Genomic DNA, 24593 nt, shown 5'->3' on the forward strand with positions numbered 1-24593 from the left:
ATAGAAAGATCTTGGGAATCTATGCAAATAGAAGAAAAAGTGGCAGATGAGTGTTAAAATGAGCATATGGCCTAAATCAGGCATATAAAACAACTTCTTAGCTAGCTGTCAGTTATGACCCAAGAATAGGATCTCAGATCACTGTAAATGGACCCTTGAGGACAGCAGCCCAATATTGAGCTACAGGTTAAAAGCAATGCAAAGTGTCCTGGGAGCCATCAAGACAAGCTCTAAAAAGAAAGAGAAACTAGTATCCCCCCTCATAAAATTCTGAAGCACCCACCCCAACACATATTATGCTCCTTTTGTCATTTGTGTCCTGCCCCTTCAACTACATATAGAAAAGGAGTTAAACAAGATCATTGGGTCTCAAATGCCAGTCCCTGAACAGATCCAAAAATGACTCTTGCAGAATCACCTAGGAGAGGCTTTTTTTAAATACAGATTCCCAGGCTGCGCTCACAGAGATTCTAATTCAATGCCTCTGAAAGGGCTTCTAGATGGTCCTGAAGCAATTATCTGTTCAAAAAAATCACTGGACTGCTTCACTCTAAATCTACTCCCAGAAAGGATTCAAGAAAGCTTACAATTAAAAATAAACTCAAAAGAAAAGAAACCATGTGAGGAACTCCCAAGAATAGATTATGATTCCTATACTTGCACATTAAATGAAGTGGAAAAGATCTGCAAAAGACAATTAAGATGATCTAAAGCAAGAAGCTCCAGTCTTGAAGTGTGAAAAGCAGAACTCAGAACCCTACCAATCCCCCCAGATTCCTCCAATTAAGAGCAGGAGGAGAATAAACTCTCCTCATAAGCTACAGGTTCCCAGAGTGCCCTTCTCATCCCCACCCTTCTCAATTCAAGACCTGTTGCCCCAGGAGAATGTCAGGGTGTTCTGAAGCAGAGGTGAAAATGTATAAATAAAATCTGCTGGCATGTTCCTCTGGGTTCCAAACAAGCACTCCCACTAATCTATCCTGAGCCCAGGAACCTCCTAGCTCATTTCTATCCATCACCTTCAACCAACTCTGCTACCCAATCACTTAGTCTAATTCAAATTCTAACTTCCTCATCTTTTACACTATAAAAACCACATTTCATATTTCATCTGTCTCAAAAAAAAAAAAGCAATGGAAACAGAAAACATGTTTCATGCAAGATAAGCAGCAATTCAAAGTGAAGCCTACCATAAGGTAGATTTCTCAGTTTTGATTCATCATGCCTAAAAGACATGCAATAGAAGGTTTCTTATACAATCACAGCCTTTTTGAGACTGTTAAAAGCTTAAGAGATTGAGTTTACCACTTAAGAAAAAAAGAGCATCTTTGAGGTGAAATATCTTACCCCACATCACCCAAGTGGAGAATAGGAGCATCTGGGCTAGAACTGTATCCCCTGAATCCTAGGCTAAACTCTCTTCTCTGCCAGGCTGCTTCCCAGAGACAATGTTAATAAATTAGATTAATTAACTTGAGGCACAGATTCTCCAATCTTTACAATTCCTCCTCTTACACATTAGGTTAGTGTTATAAGACCATCCCAAGAAGACTATTTCCCATATGGAATCTAAAGCACCCCCAAATATGGTAAGGCATAAGAGAAGAGATAGTGCCTTAAAAAATCACTCATCATAAGCATATAAAGGGAAAATGCTCCAAGACCAGTTTATATTATAGATTGGACATCTCAAAAATGACATATGAAAACATCACCTAAATTTTCATTAGATTTTTACCTATAAGTTGTTTTACTTCCTAATTTTCAAAAAATGCCAACTGAAACCAATGTTTTTTTCCTAAACATTAGAGCTAAGAGTGAAAAACATTAGTTGTTTATCAATTGAGTCTCACTGAAATAAGTGAAATCCCACAACACTCTATCTGCATCAAATGTTCAAAGCCTGTAATTCTGCATTAATTTCTGCTATAAAAACAAAAAGCATGTCAGTCTCCCAAGAGAGGAATTAGCAACAGAAACTGGGTGTCTATCCATTTCCAACAAGAAATAAGAGGAAAAGCTACATAAACCCCTTATGAGTTGAATCCCTTTACTTCATTCCTTGTCCCGGATAAGGCAAAGAATTGCCTACAATATTTAGCTATGTCATTTCTTGGAGAAATGAAATAAAATAAATCCAAAGACATCTACACACCCCATGCTAGAACCACACCTGTCAGCTAGACAGCTAGTCTACACTGATAAGTGAATACACAACAAGACTTAGAACCTTCACTCATTTCCCAAATGTCACACTCCAAATAAACTGAGGCACAGACCCCAACAACCGTGTCCACTTAGTACCAGCAGTGATCACCACCCAGCCTCAGAAGTCTCCCCTCATGTTAATAAGCCACACTATGTATGAGCTAGCTCCTTCCAGACCATTACTTTGAGCTCTCAAGCCTGCTACTTTGCTTTTCACCATTACTATCACTAAAGCTTGCTAGGTTAAAAAGTGTTGCCAGAGGCCAGAGCAGAACATTCCATGTAGTAATAAAATGCGAACAAAAGTTAGCAAAAACAAGGACAAATTCTACATACAATTTGACCCTCATTGAGCCTGCTCTTGGCATTTATTTTTTCAGCTAAGTACCCTCCATCCACTGAAAGGTGGTTACCTTAAGAATACTCAGGACTGGCTGACAGGAAGTCAAAAAAACCTTAGTGTTGGCCCTGTAAGAAACATGAATATGACCAAGAGCAAGTATTTTTATCAGTTTCTCACTGTTTACACTGAGCTAATGTCAGCTATTGATCTTACCGGGGTACCAGAACAGCAACCACCTCTACTGCTTTTTGGCCTTCTATCATCCTAAAACCCATATTATTTATGTAGAACACTGAACTTGAAGGCGTTAAAGAGCTACTATAAAAACACTGAAGACAGGGATGTCTGGATGGCTCAATGGTTGAGCCTCTGACTCAGGGCTTGATTCCACGGTCCTGGGATGGAGTACTGCACCAGGCTCCCTGCATGGAGCCTGCTTCTCCCTCTGCCATCTCTGCTTCTGTGTGTGTGTGTGTGTGTGTGTGTGTGTGTGTCATAAATAAATAAAATCTTAAAAAAAAAATTTGAAGATAAACATTAATGGGGACCCTACACCTTTTGTACTTACTGTTCCCTCTATGAAGAACACACTTTCCCTATGGCTGGTTCTTTGCTGTCCATCAGATCTCAGCACAAATGCTGAGAGAAGCCTTTCCTAACACCTGATCTAAGAAAGCCACTCCTTTCCTTACTCCCAACCACTCTCATTTCCCTGAAATCACCGTAATACCATGCTTATTGCTTGTTTACGTTTTTGTTGTCTGTCTCCTCCATAAACCATAAGGGCAGGAATCTGATCTACTTTTTTACCACTGTTTCTCCAACATCCACACAAAGCTGAACACTGCAGATGATCAATAAAATCTGTTCAAGAAAGGAAGTATGATTGCTCATCATTCTGTATCATTAGTTAGTACACTGCAGCAGCCACTGTGAGCATTGACTAGAGCCAGCTGGATGCTTCCTTTTCACACAGGGAAAAAAAAAAGAAAGAAAACATTTCAGATACAGTAGAAATTTAGTTCTTTTCTGCTCCTTTACTTACGATCTTGACTGAAAGCTACCATGCTCACCTGCTGAGAAGGGAGCAGTTTTAAGACTCCAGGGAAAAGCCTTCCATCCTGTTCTACCTAGTTCCTTGCAAATGGCTCTACTAAAATACTGTTATTTGGCTACCTTGTCCCTGTGAGTAGTAGCATAACAGTATTTTAATTAGGTTAGAAAAGATGTTTTCTTCTTTCAGTCTGCATGAGCTTAGTGCACATAGGAAGGAACAGATTAATGGACTACTACTCTTCATCCCTACTATACTCTGGAAAGACACAGACTTCTTAGTTCAGAAACCTAAGAAACATTAAGCTATAATAATCTAAATTACAGGTAGCAGTTCCTACAATCTGCACACTAGAGAAATTTCCACTAAGCTACTCATCAGGAAGTCTACATCCCACTTTAGAACAACCTGACAGCACAATTCCTGTTGAAGGAGGAAACTGTGGCCATCTCCTCCTTTTAATGCCCCTGTACCTTAATCACCCAGTGAGAATTCTGGTTCTTAGCATAAAATCAAAGACTGGCAGAGGGATTCCTTTCTCCTTTTTAGGCAATTAAATGGGGTGGAGTGAAATGAACTGAGATTTGGCATTGTCCTCCCTTTGGCCTATCTTATCCATAAGCAGGATAAGATATGCTGCTTCCAGAGCTGCTTCTGAAAAGCACCAAAGATTCAAGAACTGTGGTAGAGTCATTCTGCTGTTCTGAAACCAACCTACATGGCTCCTGCTTAAAAAGACACACAAACACACAGAGTTAGAATGGGAATCAGAGTGAAGACATAGAAAAGGGCTCTATCCCCCAAAATAGAAAGTAAGTTAAGTGTGTAGGACCAAAAAGAAAAAAAGTGTGTAGGACCAGAGAAAACAGCCATTTCTAACTAAGTAGGGTGACCAAATTTCATACTAAGTACCCCAAGACTTCTACCAACCTCATCTAATATATGCTAGTAACAATCTGTTGTGGCTAAAGTCTAGCAAATTATTCAAAAAAATCCAGAGTTAAAATCTTTCAGAGTTTTGAGAAGATAGTATCTGATTTGACAGAGACATTTACTTTTTCCAGGTTATATTTCGTCTGCCCACACTCTTGCCAGTCTCATCCCAACTCAGGAAATAAAAACCCACCTTCAGTTTTTCCATCATTCTCACTGCCTTTTCACTAACAGAACAGCTCCAAAATGCTTTTGTCAACTTACTGCCCACTTCCTCCTTAAACACATTCCAGAACCAACTCTGTTTCTGTCCCTTTGCTCCCACTCTCAAAAGCAGACACAGACTCTACCTTCACCATCATTTTTTAAAACTGGTCCAATGCAAAGATTTTTCACAACTTGATTTCGAGTTCTTTCTTCTTCAACCTTAAAAAAAGTAACAGAGAACTTACTAGATTAGAAGACAGAGACCAGAAAAAACACCCATCTTCCATGGCTCTATAATTTTATTTTTGCTCTCCAAAAAAGAGGAAGGACTATTCCTCTTCACTGTAGCAAAGCTCATCCCTATACCGTTTCATATCTGCAGCTCAGCCTGGGTCTAGGCAAATATGGAGGGCTCGCCCTGAAAAGCACACATCCAGGTTCTACCCCTCTCCCAAAAGGCAGTAACTATTTCCTTCTCACTTTGTCACAGAGCTCCATCTTCCTTTGTAAAGTTCTTACAAAGCAGTTCCTAGTACTACAGGAAATGATTACTCTCCAAGAAAATACAACTTTGCTTAGCAGAAGAGCTTCACACAGAGCAATTTGTCAGTGGTCGATTTTTCATTCCAGACAAGGCTTCTACGCCTGGCACCAATCTGCCTGTCACCCTGCAGTTCACCTGGCTTCCCTCCCCTAACCCCTACCTGCAATTCACCCACCTATCCCTGCAGTTTGGCCACAAAGAAAAGCAGTATAGACTACTCAATGGCTAAATTTTCAAAGCTTCCTCCCAGATTCAAATGTGTCTTCCATACCACACTCCTATGCACATAATGACCATAAGCACCAAATGAAATCACTCACCACAATAACAGCTCAAGGATAAGACAAGGAGTAACATCTAATCTTTCCTCAACTTGATTACAGTCAGCTTCACTTTCCTGCAATTTTGTGGTCATGCATCACTGGTCCCGCCCTCCACATTATAAAGTCACACCCTGAAGGGAGAAGCAGCATAGCATGATGTCTGTGGTAGACAGGCCTAGGTTCAAGTCCCAGCTCTGCTTCTTATTGCCAGTAAAAAGTGCCTGTCCTTGGGTGAACTATTCTTCCTAAACCTTAGATTACACAGCTCTAAACTGTAGCCAATAATGCTATCTACTTGGTAGCTGTTATAAGTGAAATAATATAAACAGAATACTCAACACATGACCCTTAATAAATGATTGTTGATATTCAGTATCCATGGGGGTTAATCCATGGGGGTTAATCCATGGGCTTGGTCACTTCATAGAATCCAGATGTCCTAGAAGCCTCTAGCACCGACAGAAGCCTCATTCCACTCCTACCTCACTAATGAGAGGGACCTTTAAGAAAAAAAAAATCAAGCAAAATTCAAGCCTTGGGACCACTGCGTGGCTCAGTCAGTCAAGTGTCTGCCTTCAGCTCAGGTCCTAGTCCCAGGGTCCTGGGATAGAGCCCTGAGTCTGGCTCCCAGCTCAGCGTGAAGCCTGCTTCTCTATCTGCTACACCCCCTAATTGTGCGCTCGCTCTCTCTCCTTCAGATAAATAAAATCTTAAAAAAAAAAAAAAGATTCGAGCCTCAGTGAAGGAAAAAATTCAGAAAGATCCACTCAATGCTGCCAATCCCACCACTGAACCACCAAGCAATGCTGTGTCCTTATGGTGGAGGGAAAAATCAGTGCAAATGAAAAAAACTAATATAAGAGGAGCTACTCATGGGTCAGATCAATAAAGAGGCAAAAATATGTGGACCTTGGAAATTCCCTTCTCACTCAGCTTCTAATAAATTCTGAATTTCCATTTACGTATAAAGTGGAAAAGCAATACTGAAAACCCTGGGAATCTCAGCTGGTGGCAAAATATTACCTAAGAAATAAATACATGAGAATTAGGCTGGAGAAAAAAAAAATCTTAAAAATTCACATCACACAAGCTAAAGAACATCTTAACCCTGACAGACAATGAGCCAAGAAAACAGAATGTTTTTTTTTAAACTTTCTGCAACTGCAAAAAACTTGTGGAGCTTTGGGAGACAATGTCATAAATGGTATTTGCTGTTCCAGAAGAAAGTCAGTACTGAAGTTTGAAATGTCTTAAAGTAATCAGTCTGCAGTCATCACAACTGGGAAATCTATTAACAATCAAGAAACATCAAGTTCCAAGATTTGGGAGAGTTGGGGAGAGAACAGAGGTGACAAGTCATAAAGAGAATTTATACTACAAAATTATCATGGAGCTGGAGGATAAATTATTTTTAAAAATTAGTAGGGTTTTAAATTCAAAATTCAAAAATGGAAGGAATGGAGGGATAAAATCAGGCAGAATCTAGTATTAGGGCCAGAGACTGGGAATCCGAACCCGGGCCCTGATCCTGGCCCCAATCCAAGCCACCACGTGATGACCTTAGGCAAGTCACTGCCCTCTTCAAGCCAGTCTCCTCGTGTGTACGGGGTGAAGGAACAGTAATGATCGCTAAGATTCCTACTGGCCTAGCATTTAAGGGTCAAAAAAAGAGGGGGGGGCATAAATCCTAAACTTCCGGTACTACACACTTGACAGAAGTGTAGAGAGAAAAAGACGGAATATGAGGGCCAAAGAGCGAGAAAACTTGGAAGTAAGTAAGTGAGCGTCTGTAGAAACTGAAAAGCTTCAAGATGGCTAAGTGCTCTTGGTTTCAGGAAAGAGCGGATGTCAGGATCTCGAAAAGCTGCACACTGCCCAGCTGATGTCAATGGACAGAAGAACGGGGGATGGGAGGGCAGATAGCAACTTATTATCTCCGTTAATCAATCAAGTGACCAATCTGGGTAACAGCAGATCCAAATGCCGCGACTACGGAAATCACCGTGACCCCTGCTGCCGGGGGCGGGGAGCAAAGTACCGAGGGCAGTCTGCGTCGGGTTCCGTCTAAGAAGAGGATTCCGAGAATGGGTGAAAAGTGAAGAAAGAGACAGAGAAAGGGGGATCTGGGAGACCAGGCAGACTGGCGGAAGGAGAAAAGGAGCCAGCGCCAAAACCCGCCCGGTGTCGGGCAGTGGTGGGGTCAGTGTCCCGGGCCCCGCTCTCACCATCTTGACGATGCCCCGCTGCACGGTGGGGACCGCGGGTCCCCCGGAGGTGCCGCCGCTCTGCGCGGAGGAGGCCATGTGTAGAGATGGAAAGGCAGCAAGTAAGGAGGTAAGGAGGTGGGCCGGCCTGGCGGTGTCAGTGAGGGTGTCGGTGCTGGTGGGAGGCCGCCGCGGCAGGGAGCTGGCAAGCGACGGGTTTCGGGCAGTGGACGGCACGGACTCGCCGGGCGCTCACACGAGCAGCAGCGGGACTGGGAACGAAAGAGGAGACGCGTTCTCCACCGCCGCCACACGTTCTACTCGCCGCGCAAGCGTGCCAGAGCGCCACCGCCCTCCGGCCAATTAGCGCCCAGAGCCCGCCGGATCTCAAGCCAATAGGCACCCTGCTCGCGGAGCCCCGCCCTTTAGCCCCCAAACGGGTGGCAAGCTCCAGGAAGCGCTGAAAGAGCTGATTTGCGGTGACGGGCTAAGTTTGGGGCGGGACTTCCGGGGCAGCCGTAGTAGGTAGTGTCGGGAGGTGTAGTGGGAAGGAAAGGACACGTCAGCATCTGGCCGCGGGGCGCGGGGGGCCATGGGAGCCCCGGGGGCGGGGCCAGTCTCGCCCTCCAGCCTCGCCCCGCGCGTAGCGGCCCGCCCCGTGGGCCAGGGGGAGCCCACGTGGACTGCGGGGTTCCGGGAGGGAGCATCCAGATCGGGGAGTTCCGAGTACCGGCTGCACACCTAATTCCGACATTTTACCTCAGCTAAAAGTGTGAGGAGAAGTTGGAAAAGTCTGAGCCTGAGCATCGCGAAACCTACGGATGTTGGCTTTGACAGGCAACACGGCCGGGCGCCCTCCTGTAGTGGGGAGAGTATCTCGTTTGTGTTGCGGGTGTCTAGCACTCATAAGCCTCTCGATTAATGTTCGTCGTTGGGAGAAATAAATCTCGTAGGGGGTGGTGTGCCCTGTGCACGGCGGAGAATGACCCTCGTTTTCAGGCTCTTCCTAGCTTCAGGTTAGGGAAAGCCCCGGTACACACTCTCCCCGGGCCTGGAGGAGACATTCCCGACACCTCTAGTGATGAGCCACACCGCCCCCAACCACCAGACCCCAACCCGGTACCTGATCCTAATCTCTCTTGAATAAAGAGTTTGGGGGAGGGGGTGCAGAGCAAGGGCATACAACTAGAGACTACTAGTATTTGTTCTGTGCCACTACGTGGAGCCAAGGACCTTTCCTTTAAGCCATTTATTTATTTATTTATTTATTTTAATTTTCTTCCGTAGGTTCTGAATTGTTTTAGGAACAGTGTAGCAGCATTTAATTCTCTTGAGTAGTCTTTGGGGCTGACTTTTATAACTCTCCTCTCTGTAGTTCCTTTTTTTTTTAAATAAAGGACACTTTTTAATTTTTTTTTTTTTTATGATAGTCATACAGAGAGAGAGAGAGGGGCAGAGACACAGGCAGAGGGAGAAGCAGGCTCCATGCACCGGGAGCCTGATGTGGGATTCGATCCGGGTCTCCAGGATCGCGCCCTGGGCCAAAGGCAGGCACCAAACCGCTGCGCCACCCAGGGATCCCCTCCTTTAAGCCATTTAATCTTAATCTTCAAATCGGACTCTACACTGAGGACGCTACTTGCCCTGTAGCTCTTTGAGAAGTTGTATATGCTTTCACACTTTACATAGACCAGGGTCATGTTTTGGGGGTCAGCATCTTCCTAGATCCTTAGGGCTGCCCCTTGCATCCCATTAATTTGCCACTCTTCAAAAAATAAATAAAAGCTTTGTGAAGGTTCATTCCACCTGATTTATACTACTCCCTATTTCATTAAGGTTGTTATCTTCTCTGCCTCAACTGCCACCTTATCATTCCTTGAAATAAACACCTGGTGCCCATTTCTTCTCCACTCACTGACCCTGAATGGCTTAAATATTTATAAACCTGGGGATCCCTGGGTGGCGCAGCGGTTTGGCGCCTGCCTTTGGCCCAGGGCGCGATCCTGGAGACCCCGGATCGAATCCCACATCGGGCTCCCGGTGCATGGAGCCTGCTTCTCCCTCTGCCTGTGTCTCTGCCTCTCTCTCTCTCTCTCTCTCTCTCTCTCTCTCTGTGACTATCATAAATAAATAAAAATTAAAAAAAAAATATTTATAAACCTGACTTACCCAGTACCCTGGGGTCTCAATTCCTTGGCCTCATCTTCAGTGAGCTTAACCTCTGTGCCAGTTTAGCCACCCTCTTCAGTACAGATGAAGTATGGGAACTGTTTGATGGCTGAAATTGTAAACTCCAGATCCCTCATTCTCTGATCTTAATTGCTGTCCTTTCTCCCTTCTCACTCAGTTCTTTCTTTTATACCTTCTATAGTTATCTATTGCTTCATAACAATTTACCCCTAAATTTAGGTATTAAGCAGTGAACATTTATTATCCCACATTTGTCAGGAATCTCTGCATGGCTTAGCTGAAAAGCCTTTACCTACAGGTCTCTGGGGTAGCTTACATGATAGCTGGTTTCCATCAGAGCAGGCAGATCAGAGAGAGCAAGAGAGGACAAGCAAACCAGTCTTTTTGAACCTAATCTCAGAAGTAACATCCCACTGCTTTGGCCACATGCTATTCATTAGAAAAGTCTTTCGGTAGGTTGGCCCCCTCAAGGGGAGAGGATTACACAAGGGCAAGAATACTAAGAGGCAGGATCACTGATCACTGGGGACCATCTTAGAGGCTGCCAATCACACACTATTCTTTGGCTTTACATAGAATTCAAAGTCCCTGACCCTCTCTATCTTTATAATCAGTTATCATCTGCTTTCTCCTGGATCCTTGGTTAGACTCTCTTACTTGTGCCCTCTCTTCTCAGGATCCTCATCTCTAATCCCTGTTGTCTTCCATTGGACTTACCTGTCAAAACTCCAATTCTACATCTCTCTGCCTTCTCCAAACCTGTCACTTAGCTAGAGAAAACACTCGACTGTTCAGGTTGGTTCCACGGTGAATTTGTGGGCCCTCACATATTGCCTGGAGTTCTTCTGTTTCCTCAGCCATTTTGGTCACTGAGTCTGGTTGTTGTTGTTTAACTAACTTTATTTTGTTTAGAGAGGTTTTAGGTTCAAAGCAATATTGAGGAGGAAGGAACAGAGATTTCCCGTAGACTCCATAAATATGCATAGCTTCCCCTGTTATAAACATCCCTCATCAGAGTGGTTCACTTTCTACAGTTGATGAACCTATATTGCCGCATAATAATCACCCAAAGTCCATAATTTGCATTAGGGGTCACTCTTGATGTTGTACATTCTATGCATTTGAACAAATGTGTAACATGTATCTACCATTATGGTATCATACAGGGTATTTTCACTGCTCTAAAAATCAGTTACTCTCTGAGCAGAGGGAGGACGCAAAAAAAATATATATATATATTAAAAATAAAGTCAGTCTGTTTAAACCTGTGTTTCCTTTTAACTCCAATTCCACTGGCTCCCACACTCTCAAATAGTGATAGGCCTTCTACTCAGAGAGATAATAAAAGCCATTAAGAACTCTCTTCACTTCCCACCACCAAATCTGAAAACTTACCTTCCTTCTCACTCCTCTTCTTCTCCCTTGTTACCAAGAAAAAACATCCTCCTACTGCTTAGGCCAACCCCTCCATCTATGTTCTGGATCCACCGCCTCCTCCTTGTCAAGGACTCTCTTTTTTTTTTTTTAAGATTTTATTTTTAAGTAATCTCCACACCCAATGAGGCCTTGAACTCACAACCCCAAGATCAAGAGTTGCAAGCTCCACTGACTGAGCCAGCCAGGTGCCCCAAGGACTTTCCTCATAGATAATTCCCTCTCCTATTGTTATATCCTCTCCGTTTATCCTGGATTCTTTTTTTTTTTTTAAGATTTTATTTATTTATTCATGAGAGACACACACAGAGAGGTAAAGACTCAGGTAAAGGTAGAAGCAGGTTCCCTGTGGGGAACCCCGTGTGGGACTCGATCCAGACCTGGGATCAGGCTCTGAGCCCAAGGCAGATGCACAATCACTGAGCCACCCAGGCATCCCTATCCTGGATTCTTCTTATTAGCATTTAAATATTCTCAAATTTCTTGTATACTGCAAATAAATAATCTTTCCTTTATTCCACATCCCTCTTTCAACAGCTCTCCTCCTCCCTTCACAGGCAAACCCTCTCAGTGAAATTCTTTATGTTTGTTGCCTCCCACATCCTCACCCTGCATTCAATCTTCAGCACACTACACTCACTTTTGCTCTTTATCAATTTACTGAAACTCTTTTCTCCAAGGTCAATACTGACCTCATCACTACATTCAGTGGACACTTTGCACACTTCACTTTGCTGAGCCATTTGTAAAATTTGATATTTGTTCTTCGAAATGCCTTTTTCCTTCCCTTGTTCCTTGTATTCCTCCCATCTATCTAGCTGCTCCTCCTTATCTACATTGTGAAAGACACTTCTTTAGCTTGCACTCAATATTGACGTTCCTCTGGGTCCTTCTCAAAGCATCTTCCTTTCTTATTTGAAATATTCTTCCCAAGACATCTTAACCACCCCCCTGGCTGCATGCTGAGGATTCCCAAATATAGGTACATATAACCCCTGTCAAAATCTCTCTCTTGAGCTCTAAATCCTATGTTCAAAAATACTCTGGATGTTTGCCCATGGTTGTCACCTTGGGAATTCAAATTCAACATATCTCACAAAGAACTCTGTGTCTTTCCTCCCAAAACTGCTTTTGCCTAGTGTATGTCATAGTTCAGATAATGACACCAAAAGTTACCCAGTTGCAAGCCAGAAATCTGGAGATCATTAGTGACTCCACCTCTTACTCATTTCCCACTTCTTAGTCAACCTCTGAAATCTGTTAGATCCGCAGGGGCACAGCCAAGCATACATGCCCTGGAAACAGACCACCTGAGTTCACATCCCAACACTGTATTACCTTGAGCAAGTTATATAGTATCTCTATTTGATGGAAGTCTCTTCTGTAAAATAAATATGATAATAGGACCTACCTCGGGATCCCTGGGTGGCTCAGTGGTTTAATGCCTGCCTTTGGCCTAGGGCGTAATCCTGGAGTCCCGGGATTGAGTTCCCCATCAGGCTCCCTGCGTGGAGCCTGCTTCTCTCTCTGCCTATGTCTCTGAGTCTCTCTCTCTGTGTCTCTCATGAATAAATAAATAAAATATTTTTTTAAAAAAATAGGACCTACCTCCTAGGGTTGTTCTGGTCTTGCGGATTATGTAAATTAGTATATGTTAAACACATAGAACACTATGTGGATCATCTATGTGTTAACTTTTTTATGATTATTATTAAATATCTCCTATTGCTTAAACTTGGCATACTTTTACTTGGACTGCTGCAAGGGCTTATAATAGGGTTCCCCAATACCATGCTTCCTTCCCTACACCCTATCCATTCTTCCTACTGCAGCCAAAGGGACATTTCTTTTTTTTTTTTTTTTTACAAGATTTATTTTTTTTACCTGAGAGAGCGTGCATGTGTGAGGCAGAGGGAAAGAGAGAGAAAGCAGCAGACTCCCTGCTGAGCACAGAGCCCAAAGAAGGCTTGATGTGGGGCTTGATTCGGGGCTTGATTCAAAGCTCTATCCCAAAACCCTGAGATCATGACCCAAGCCAAAATCAAGAGTTGGACACTTAACCAAATGAGCCACCCAGGGCCTCAAAAGTGACATTTCTAAAATGCAGATCTGCTCATGTCTCTCTTCTTCTCAACTCCCTCCTGTGATTTCTTCACACCAGATCTCCTCTCACAGTTTTAGCCTTCAAACAGCTATAGGGGCCAAGTAAACTTGGTTTTGATCTTTCAAGAAAACACTCCTTTGCCTTCAGGCCTGTTTGCATACTTTTGTGTCTGCCTGGATCACTCTTTCTACTCCTCTGTCCTCCTCTCCACCCCCAGTCACTTCACAGGGCTACCAGCTCCCCATTCTTCAATTTCCCACTTAGAAATCACAGTGCCTCCCTTGAAAGGCATTGAGAAGAGTGACAGATTTAGTTCTCTTTCTTCCTATTTTTGGTCTATCAAAGTACTTATCAGATTGAAACATAATTGTCTCTTTGCCCTCTAAAAGGTCATCAAACTCAGTCTGATTTATTTACAGTAGAATTCCCAGCCCAATGTCTGGTCAGTCAATATTTGTTAATAAAGAAATAGGAGAAAAGTATTATCATACACATTTTACCTATAAGGAGCTGGAGATTCATGTAGGATGTTTGTTGAGGTCACAGAGCTAGTAAGTAGCAGAGAAAGGATTTGACACAATTCTTGTGACTCTAAAGCTCATGATCACTTTGCCTTTATAGGGAGGAAAGAGATTTTGATCATCCTTAGAAGTAGATTCTAGTCACTTCTATGCCCAGGCAGCATCAGACCAGAGGGGGTAAACTGAGTGTTGAGCAGGTGTAGAGGTGAGAAAGCCCCACCTCCTCTCAAGAAGTTGATCCAGGAGCATTTGCTGGTTTGGAAACATGGTGGAGATTGCATCTCTGGTTTCTCTCAGTGGAATACAGTAACAACTGTAGCTCCTGATCCTAATTATACACCCCAATCCCTTGCTTGGAACTAGGCCTGGGGTGCCAAAACTGCCTTTCTTGGTTTATATAGCAGCTTCTTGGAGAAGGATCAAAGCTCAGATGCATGTGAATGGGGTAAAAAGCCAGAATACAAACTTTCTTACCTCCAAGAGCCCCTACTCCCACCTCCCCTCAGAAACCATACCTGCTGTAAGATGTCTCTAGGTGGCCCTGTCCCTAGACAGGGGTCAGGCATTTTATATCAAGGGTCCCTGTATATGTTTAATTTTAAAAGGATCTATGTTTGTGCATTTTATGTATACTGGCATGATTTTGAAAATGTATGTAATCTTATAATATTTACCAATGATTTATTTACAAACTATTTACTGAAATAAGTGGAGCTGCTTATAAAAAAGACAGAGATAAAAAAGAGATACTTTGAAGTCCTTAGAGGTGACTCCTTATGTGTGGTTGAGAACACACACCACATACACACACACACACACACATACACACAGTTGTCTATCTTGTCTATCTCTAGACCAGATTCATTTAACCAAACAAAACACCCTGCTTCCTGTATTCCTTTGGGAGCAATTTTTTAAATTTAATTTATTTATTTTAGAAGGCAAGAGAGAGTGAGAAAGAGAGCACAAGCAGGGGGAGAAGGAGAGGAAGAAGCCGACTCCCCACTGATCAGAGAACCCTACCCAGGGCTGAATCCCAGGACCCTGAGATCATAACCAGAGCTGAAGGCAGATGTTTAGCCAACTGAGCCACCCAGGTACCCACTTTGAGAGCAAACTTAAGAAATATATCCCTGGTAGTAATAATAAGCAAAACATATTGAACTGAACCCTAAACATATACACTAAACAGACTTTGTGCTAAATGTTTTCATCTGCATTACATAATTTAATTCTTAGACCAGCCCTATGAAATATACATAATCAATCTCTCTCTACAAAGGACAGTAATGCTTAAAAAGGTAAGCAAGCAACTCTAGGTCAATAGCTAATAAGGGATGGTGTCAAAATTTAAACCCAGAACTTTCTTTTTTTTAAAGATTTTATTTATTTATTCATAAGGATACAGAGAGAGAGAGAGAGAGAGAGGCAGAAAGAGATACAGGCAGAGGGAGAAGTAGGCTTCCCTCAAGCAGCCTGATGTGGGACTCGATCTTGGACCCCTGGACCCTAGGATCAGGTCCTGAGCTGAAGGCAGACGCTCAACTGCCGAGCCACCCAGGCATCCCTACACCCAGAACTTTCTGACTGGGGTCTGCTCTGAACTATTTGGCTAGCCTGCTTCCAAGGTGGCCACGCATGCCCTCCTCACTCTAGATCTGCACTTGTAGGACCTAGAAGCTGGACAAAGCTAGTAAGCTTCCTTGAGGGAGAACACTCAGCACTGGAGTAACTCCTGTCTCCATTCTCCTTGACCCACCTCCAACATCAACCCATCCCTGTACTGTTAACCTGGTGTTTTTTCTAAAAGGTCAATCTCAGTCATACAGAATTTCTCCTCCACACTGCATTGCCCCTCTTCCTGCTTCAGGGTAGTTTCAACTCCATCCAGTAGCACACAAGGCCCTTACCATCTGGCCCTGGCCTACTTTTCCTCCTTATCTTCCTTTTCTCCTCCTCCTCGTTTTTTTAAGGTTTTTTTTTTTTTTTTTTTCCTGTGGACTGAATAGTGTCTCCCCCAGATTCCTATGCTGAGGCCCAAACCCCAGTGTGTCTGTATTTGGAGACAGGGCCTTTATGGAAGAAATTAAGGTTACACAAAGTCATAAGAGTAAAACCCTCATCTCACAGGATTGGTGTCCTTATAAGAAGAGGAAGAGACCAGACCTCTTTCTTTTTTTCCCCTGCAGTTGTACAGAGGAAAGGCCATGTAAGGACGTGGTAAGAAGATGACCATCTGCAAGTCAGAAAGAGAGTTCTCCCCAGAACATCCCTGACACCTTGATCTTGAACTTCTAGCCTCCAGAGCTAGGAGAATATGTTTCTGTTTTTTAAGCCATCCACTGTGTAGCATGTTGTTATGGCAGTCCACACGGACTCACACAAAGTTTCACTGTATATCTGCTTAAAAGAAAAGCCTCACAAACACAAATTGTCCAGATTAGCCCTGATCAAAAGAACCTTCTAAGATGACAGAACTGCTCTGTATACCCTCTGCCCAAAACAGTAGACCAACTACATTTGGCTGATGAGCACTTAAAACTTGGCTAGTACAACTGAAGGACTGAATTTTTCATGTTATTTAATTTTAATTAATTTAAGTTTAAATAACCCCATGAGGCTAGTGACTAATGTATTACACAGCACCAGTCTAGATGATTAAACTTGAGTCTTGATTAAACTTGAATATCTAATACCATAATTTTCTATATAAGTTTTTAAATTAAGAGATTTCTATATTCCTCGTGTAGTCCAAACTTGATTAAAATGCATGACAGCATAAGGAATCATTTAAAAAAAACTTAAGAAACAACAAAATAAATGTATAACGTTAAAAGTGGAACTTCTGGGGATACCTGGGTGGCTCAGTGGTTTAGCACCTGCCTTTGGCCGGGGGCGCGATCCTGGAGTCCCAGGATGGAGTCCCACATCGGGCTCCCGGCATGGAGCCTGCTTCTCCCTCCTGCTGTGTCTCTGCCTCTCTCTCTCTTTCTATGTCTATCATAAATAAGTAAATAAATCTTTAAAAAAATAAAATAAAAATAAAATAAAAGTGGAAATTTTATTATCTTTGCAATAAAAAAAAGAAAAGGAACAATTTATCCTGTGCTTGAGACTTAGACATTATTTCTCAAATCCTTAAAAAAAAAAAAAGAAAAAGAACCTTAGAACAAAATTTGTATCAACCTAAGAAAGATAATGCACTCTTCTCAATTTGCTATATCTATATAGTAAGTCAACATAAAGGATTTATAAAGGTGTCAGATGCATTTATGCAACTATATGATTATTTGGACAATGGTTTCAAAACTCTTAGTTAATACATGAACTTTGTATCCTGTCCTGTTGTCATTTGATGGCAAGACCAACCTTAATTCCATTCTCTCAAATGTTATTAATCAGTGAATCTGGGTTCTCAGTAGTCTTAGATAATTGTATATTGATTTTCTTCTGCTACAGCCATCATTTTAACTGCCATCAAGTTTTGTCACCTTGGACCCTCCCTGCCATACTCAAACCCCTGAGGAAGAAAGCAGAAGGAAAGCTCCAGCCAGTGGTGCCATCTTTATCACAGGGAAGCATCTTGCTCTGAATCTCTTCTCCTCTATGCAAATTGAGATGATCAAGTTAGTATGGAACCTAAGCATTCCTTTTTCTCTATCCCCAGAATCCTGAAGTCGCTGGCTAGCAAACTCAAGAGTTAGGAACATTTGAGCAAATAATAGCAAACTACATGAACCATGGGTTAAGTGTATATTTTTCTTTCACAGATCAAGAAGTTGGAGACATTTGTTTATAGGCTTAACCATCTCAGGATGGACATCTTTGTAATCCTCTTAGCTTTTCCCTTGTGGTTGCAAAATAGCTGCTTAAGCTCCAGACACTAGAAAAGGAAGAAGAAGAAGGCAAGAAAGAAGAGAAACAGCAGTACCAGAAATATCTGCCCATTTTTATTTGGAAAGCAAAAGCCTTCCCAGAAGTCCCTGACCTAGGCCTCACCTTGCTGCAGGGGAGGCTGAGAAGGCCTTTAGATTGACAAGGGAGAAGGATTCCAGAATGAGTGCTGAGGCGGCTTGAGCATTGGGTGTCTTCTTTGCTTCTGGCCCTGGACTGCCCTTCCTAGAACTCTGGCCTATTTCTCAGCCCCATTCCATTTCTCAAGGGAGAATATTGTCCCCTCATTCTTTCCAGACTAAAAAAAGCTAAAGCAGCAAACCTGTGTTTCATCTCTGCTGTGTCTGGACTCTAGCCCTCCCTATAACCTTCCCTACTAAAATCCCTGCCTCTGTGGAGTGGAGGGAACATTCTCTACCTTCTCTGCCTATGGAAAAGCCTTCTATTTGCTGCGGGACAGAACCACATGTTGCATTGCCCTGTGTTGCTCACTGCAGCCCCAGCAGCTCTACTGCACTGGAAAACTCAGACTAAATATACCCAGGGCCCAATTCCCTCCATGTAGGTTGCCCTTCCACTCAGTGCAGATACAGCTTTTCCTATAAAATCTTCTGAGACACCTGCAATTAGAAATGACTTCCACCTCCCCTGTATCCCCAGGGCCCTTGGGTTCTACCTTTCCAATTTTGTGTACTATACTCTTCCTGTGTCATAGCTATTTGTGTAACAGTTGAAGGAGGCTGTGATCTTTTTGATAACAGCCTCCTATGAGTCTTGTTAGTTTTTGTGTTCCCTATATGTGGGGCATTGCCTTGTAAAGAATGTAGCTCTTCAATAAGTATATTTTAAATGAAATTGAAGTATTCAGTCTCTTTGAATGATTGAGATGGCTTATTTACTTTCTCTTTTCTTCTCATATTTGCATCATGTGTTTTTGTGTGTATGTGTGTTTTCTGGAAACAAACTGAGAATGTTGGGGTATTTTAGGTGGAAGTTGGGGATTATAGGTGGTTATCAGCAGTGGACATAAGACAGTTCTTCTGAGGCATGAATTTTATCTGTGTCTTCACCTCTTCTTGAACCCTGGCAACCACATTCACCTTAACTTTAATTTGTCCCTTGTCTTAGATATGATAGGCCAATTGCTGAAACAAAAGAACTAACAATTTTTCAGTGACTTAAATAATAGAGAGGTATAATTCTCTCACAGAACAACCCAGTCACACAGTTATCCAAAGGCCCAGGTTAGTTGCAGCTCTTTCATCCATTAACAGGGACTCTAACAGAACTGTCCTTTAAAGTCAAGAGCAAAGGAAGAGGGATCATGTAATGATGCAGAAACATTTTGTGGAAGAGAAGAAAAACAATGAGATGGTCACATTGGACAATCTCAATATTCTGCATGAAGTTAAGAGAATTTAGGTATCAGAAGACAGGATGAATCCCTGCAGAAGCCATGACCCCAGGTTTGAAGATGAAGCCCTTTCCAGGGAGTCTGTGGCCTGGAATAGCCAGAAGCTGATCCAAACCCGCTCAGAACTCTGGGGTGGTTTGACATAGTCCCCACCAGGACAGCCAGTCTCAGCTGTTAGAGTTGAGGGGTCAGAGCAACAAAGAGGAAGCATGGCAAGAGGTTAGGATCGGGGTGAGAGGTGACAGTGGGGAATGTAGGGGCAAGATGAGGTGAAGAGAACTGGGCCCTGGGCTTAGGGAACAGAGACAAGGTAGCTGGAGTGTGTGGGGGTTGGAGCTGCCAGTGTTAAATGACCAGAGTCCAGGCACGTGTGTCATCTGCTGGGGGTGAAAGAGTAGGGGTGCAGCTGAGGCAAGGGGACAGGGTTCCGGTGGTAGCTTGAAGGGACTCATGGTCTGGGTCTGCTCAAGGTGAATTTCAGGATGATCTAGGCATCTTTTTTCAGGTGCCCTTTTCTGAATTTCCTCTAGCTTAACTCACTCAAAGGATAGCTATTTCAAGTAAAAGTACACCCTATTTCAGCCACATTCCATATAAATGCCACAGAGACATTTTGATGTCAGAAAATCACTTCTCTTTCCTCTTTACCCAAGTCTTTGTTTCACATACTTGAGAGTGGTATAAATTCCAATAAGAAATGATTTTATGAAAAGGCAAGATAATTCTAAAATTACACTACACCCTGTTGTTCAGCAGAGAGCAGTTAATAGAGTTTGCTCTCTTAAGAGTACTTCAGAGGACAGGATGTTGCTTTATGCTGCAATTTAAACAGGCTAAACGACCATCAAGTTCTGTAATGTTTACATGCTTTTTTTTTTTTTTTAATCTCTTTTCTCAATACAAGGCCTTTGAACAGTTTCTGTCTGGAATTCTGTCCCTGCAACAAGGAATGAAATGGACAGGATCTCTGCCTTCTGGGAGCTTATATTCTGATATCAGAAAATCAGGATGGGATGATTATGATGGCTGAACTTTAAATTTGGATTAGAGGTATTTGCAAACAAGGCAAAAATAAAAGGACACATTAAGGTTATGTAAGTCTTATGGTCTGATTAAAGGAAGCATATTATTTTATGAGAAGCAACAAACTTTTCCCTTGACATTGAATTCTAGAAGGTTTTTGTTACAAGACTCTTATCTAAAGAGCAATCAGTGGGTAATATAATGGGCGATGTTTTTAGCAGAATTTTGAAAGACATGCAGAAATGTGGCTCTTTCTTATAAAAAGTTCACATAAAACCTAAAAGAATACTATTGGATAGTAAAATTCAGTGAGAGTTTGATAGGACACTACAATCATCATAAAGAAAAAAATATGCTTGATAAAAGAGCACAAAAATAACTCTTTCCTTCTAGGTACTGACAGTTAACTAAAATATTTAAGAAAGGGAAAATGAGATTTATAATATTCTAAGTGGATCAAGTGTATTAAGGCATTCACTAACACATACCATTTTGCTGTGGGAAGATGTATGGAGAGGCTACATAATTGGATTCCCTAAACTTGACATGACCCTGACCCTTCACTAAATTCTACCCGATGTCATTGTAAATTGGTTTTAGAATACATAGAGAATAATCTGGATGTGTAAGAGCCTTCTAAAATTGCCTAAGACTTCTAACTTGGCAATTTCACTTTGGGAAATCTCCAGGAAAAAATTGCTCTTTGGTCCCTCTTTGGTCGGGGTGGAAGGAGTCCAAAGCAAGTGTTCTGACAAAGGGGTAAGGAATAAGAGTGCTGGGATGTGATTGCCAGAGTATGGATTGTTGGTGAAACGTATACTTTGCAAAACTTACAGTTACCTTAACCTCTCCAAGTCTCAGCTTCCTTATCTGTAAGATAGTAATAAAAATAGAACCTGTCTTATTAGGTTGTTCTGATAATAAATGAGATAATGAGTAAAAAGTTCTACTCACAGTGCCTGGGATCTAGGGAGCTATTAATAAGCTCTTAATAATGATGATGATCTTGAAAATTTGAAGTCACTCACAGTCCCAAAGATATGAAAATAACAGAAATTTTGTGGTATGTGAAAACAATGAAATACTAGGTAGCTATTAAAAATGACATGTTGTAGACTATCTTTATAGTGCAATGTAAAAAGCCATTATGTGAAAGAGTTCTACATATTGATTATAACAAGGTAGGAAGACATATTTACATTAAAAAATAATCCAGTGGGGACGCCTGGGTGGCTCAGTGGTTGGGCATCTGCCCTTGGCCTGGGGCATGGTCCCAGAATCCCAGGATGGAGTTCCACATCAGGTTCCCCTCAGGGAGCCTGCTTTTCCTTCTGATGTGTCTCTGCCTCTGTCTCTCTCCATGTCTCTCATGAATAAATAAATAAAATCTTTAAAAAAATAACCCAATGAAATTTTTAATAGAGTTTAATGATCTGTCAGTTTGCTGGCTACTGTTTCTGAAGTCCATAGTGAATACTTTTTTCAAGTAAACTTAATTCTCAGTGCCAAGAGATTCATTTCTTATTTTGAAAGAATCATTATATGATTACAGGACTCATTTTCTTATCTTATTGTGTACTGTAAGACACCAGGGAGTTGCCCCCAAACAAAAATGTACAATTTAATGATTTACCACAAAGTGAACACCAGTATAATTACCACCCAAGTCAAGAAAATGACACCAGCATCTCCAGAACTCACTCTCCTAATTATTGCTCTTCATATTCTTTAAAATTTATAACTGAAAATAGACAATATATGTTCCTTCCTATGACTTCTTTCGCTCAACATTATGTTTGCGAGATTCATCCATGCTGTCTCATGTAACTGTTGTGTGCTCATCTTCATTCCTGTGTAGTATTCCTCCGTAACAAATATATCCTAATATATTTATCCATTCTACTTTGATGAACATTTGGTTTGTGGCAGGTTGTATTTTCCAAAGATGGCCACAGATATATCTCTCAACATGCGTGTTCTTCTTACAAAGTGACCTTGACCTTCCTCCCGTTAAGGTGTGGAGTTTATGCCCCTCCCTTTGAATCTGAATGGGCCTTTGCTCTGCCTCTCCCAATAGACTACAGTGAAAAGATTTCTTAAGCCACTTCATAAAATATGCCTTAGTCTTCTGCTATCATGTTTTTTTGGGGATGCTTGTACTAGGAATCCAGCTACCATGGTGTGAGAAAGCCCAACCCAACAGAGAAAAACTGCATTCCAGTGTTTTGGTCAATAGCCCCTGCTGAATTCCTGCCAATAGCAGGCACCAACAGAAGGATGCATGAGTGAAAAAGCCTTTATATGACTCCAGCCCTTTACTACTGAGTCACAGTGTTTGAACCTCCCAGTAGAAGCCACATTACAGAGCTGAGATAAGATATCTAGACTGTTTCTTTCTAAACTCCAGACTCACAGAATCCATAAGCATAACAAAATGGTGGTAGTTTTATGCTTCAAAGTTTAGGGTGGCTTAAAACATAGCAACAGTGTCTGGAACAGTATTGCATACAATTTTTAGATATTATAAATAAACATTCATGCACATGAATTTCTTTGGGGAATAATAGAGGGTCATAGGTTATTAATATCTTTAACTTTGGTGAATAATGCCGATCTTTTACCAGAGTGGTACCAAGTTAGACTCCATACAGTAGTATCTCATTATGTTCTTAATTTTAATTTTCCTAATTTCTTTTGTTTCTCCATGTAGACATAATTTTCCTAATTTCTAATAAGGGTTAGCATTTTACAATATGTGTATCTGGCATTTGGTCATAAAGATATTCCCCTAAATTATCTTCCAGGAGCTTTATTATTTTACCAATCATATTATTAGTAACAATTCCAAGAGGTACTGTGACCTCATTTCATTTGTCTTTCCTCAATTTATTTTTTTGGGATTGTAACTACTTACATGCTATCATAATCCAAAATGAGGTTAGAGACAGTATCTAATCCTGGGAATATTCTCCTTCTCCCAGAGCTTAGAAATTCTTCATTGTAAACCAACTGATAAAACAAAAATCCTATGCCCCTAAAGAGTAAAACTCTTTATTCTTCAAGCAGCCTGGTGCAACTTAATTTAGGACCCAAATTCTGTAAAAGAAGTAACTAACCCACTCTATTCTCATCTCAGACCTCTCCTCCAAACCAAGTTCTACTTGAGCCTATGGCTCTCCACCTTTCTCACTGTGATAGCCAAATAAACATAAGCTTTTCCATTCCCATCTAGTCCTTGTAGCCAGAACAAGATTATTAACTCTTCTGAACTCTGGATTCCCAGATTTAGGGGCAAACATGAGGATATCAGTGCATTTTAACTCTACTTTAGACCTTTACATCTTAGTGTTTGAATTCCCCTGGAAAGATTAGGATTGTTTCTCTTCCTAGGAATTACTACCCATGGAATCCCAGTGAAGTTAGATTTCCAACCTGCTCTTCTCTGTGATATGAGGCCAATTTTTTCTTCCTCACCATGACAAACTAATGGGAAAATCTCTTCAGTTACCCTAATGTTAAATGCTGCTCAGACTCCCCTAGTCATTCATTTCCCTTCTTCTTTTCCTTCCATTCATCTTTCTTCTTGCTTATGACTCCTTCACATTTCTAAATGCTTTTGTCTCTTTTCCTAAACCAAAAATAAACACATTGTAATTGAATGCCCCCCAATACAAAAATTCCACCCCCAAGGATTTTTTTTCCTTCAGATTTTCAACCTAAAATGTAAAAACTTTGTTAGGGCCAGGAAATAAATGCAATAGACAGAAAAGGAGTCAAAACATAGTGGGAGCATAATAAATGCTCACAGAAAAGTGTAGCAATTGGTTAGGAGGTCAGTGGTACTGATGAACTTCTCCCCAGTGAGGCAACCTTGAAGTGCTTGGTTGCTCACAGAGGTTCTCACCTCCCTCCCCTCCCAGATTCCCACAGGGGTGCTGGTTGTATAATGGAGAGAAGAGCCCAGAAGTTCAGCTCTAATCATTCATTCAGGGAATAGTGTTGTAGCTCCTCTGCAGTCCTTGGTCCTGCAAGTCCTTGTCTACTGGCCAACACAGCCCAGAGTGCACCCTAGAAAGAGAGCAAATTGCTTCTCCTTAGTGACAGCTTGATAGTTATACCTTTCTAACTTTTTTTTTTTTTTTTCCTCTGAGGCTGAGCACCTGCGCTCCTGGGCGAGCATCTGCAGCGCCCGCGGGG

The 24593-nt window shown here is 41.9% G+C and overlaps 1 protein-coding gene across 1 annotated transcript in view; it reads right to left on the reverse strand.

Moving 5' to 3' along the window:
- Positions 1-8330, reverse strand: part of SND1 (staphylococcal nuclease and tudor domain containing 1) — a 417294-nt gene extending 408964 nt beyond the window's left edge. Inside the window, exon 1 of the mRNA XM_026010782.2 lies at positions 7838-8330. Within this exon, the coding sequence (XP_025866567.2) occupies positions 7838-7915 (78 nt within the window). The 5' untranslated portion in view covers positions 7916-8330. The remainder of the gene's footprint in view (positions 1-7837) is intronic.
- Positions 8331-24593: the final 16263 nt, after the last annotated feature.

This window comes from Vulpes vulpes, chromosome 7, assembly GCF_048418805.1.
Source record: "Vulpes vulpes isolate BD-2025 chromosome 7, VulVul3, whole genome shotgun sequence".
In the NCBI taxonomy this organism is placed as follows: Eukaryota; Metazoa; Chordata; class Mammalia; order Carnivora; family Canidae; genus Vulpes; species Vulpes vulpes.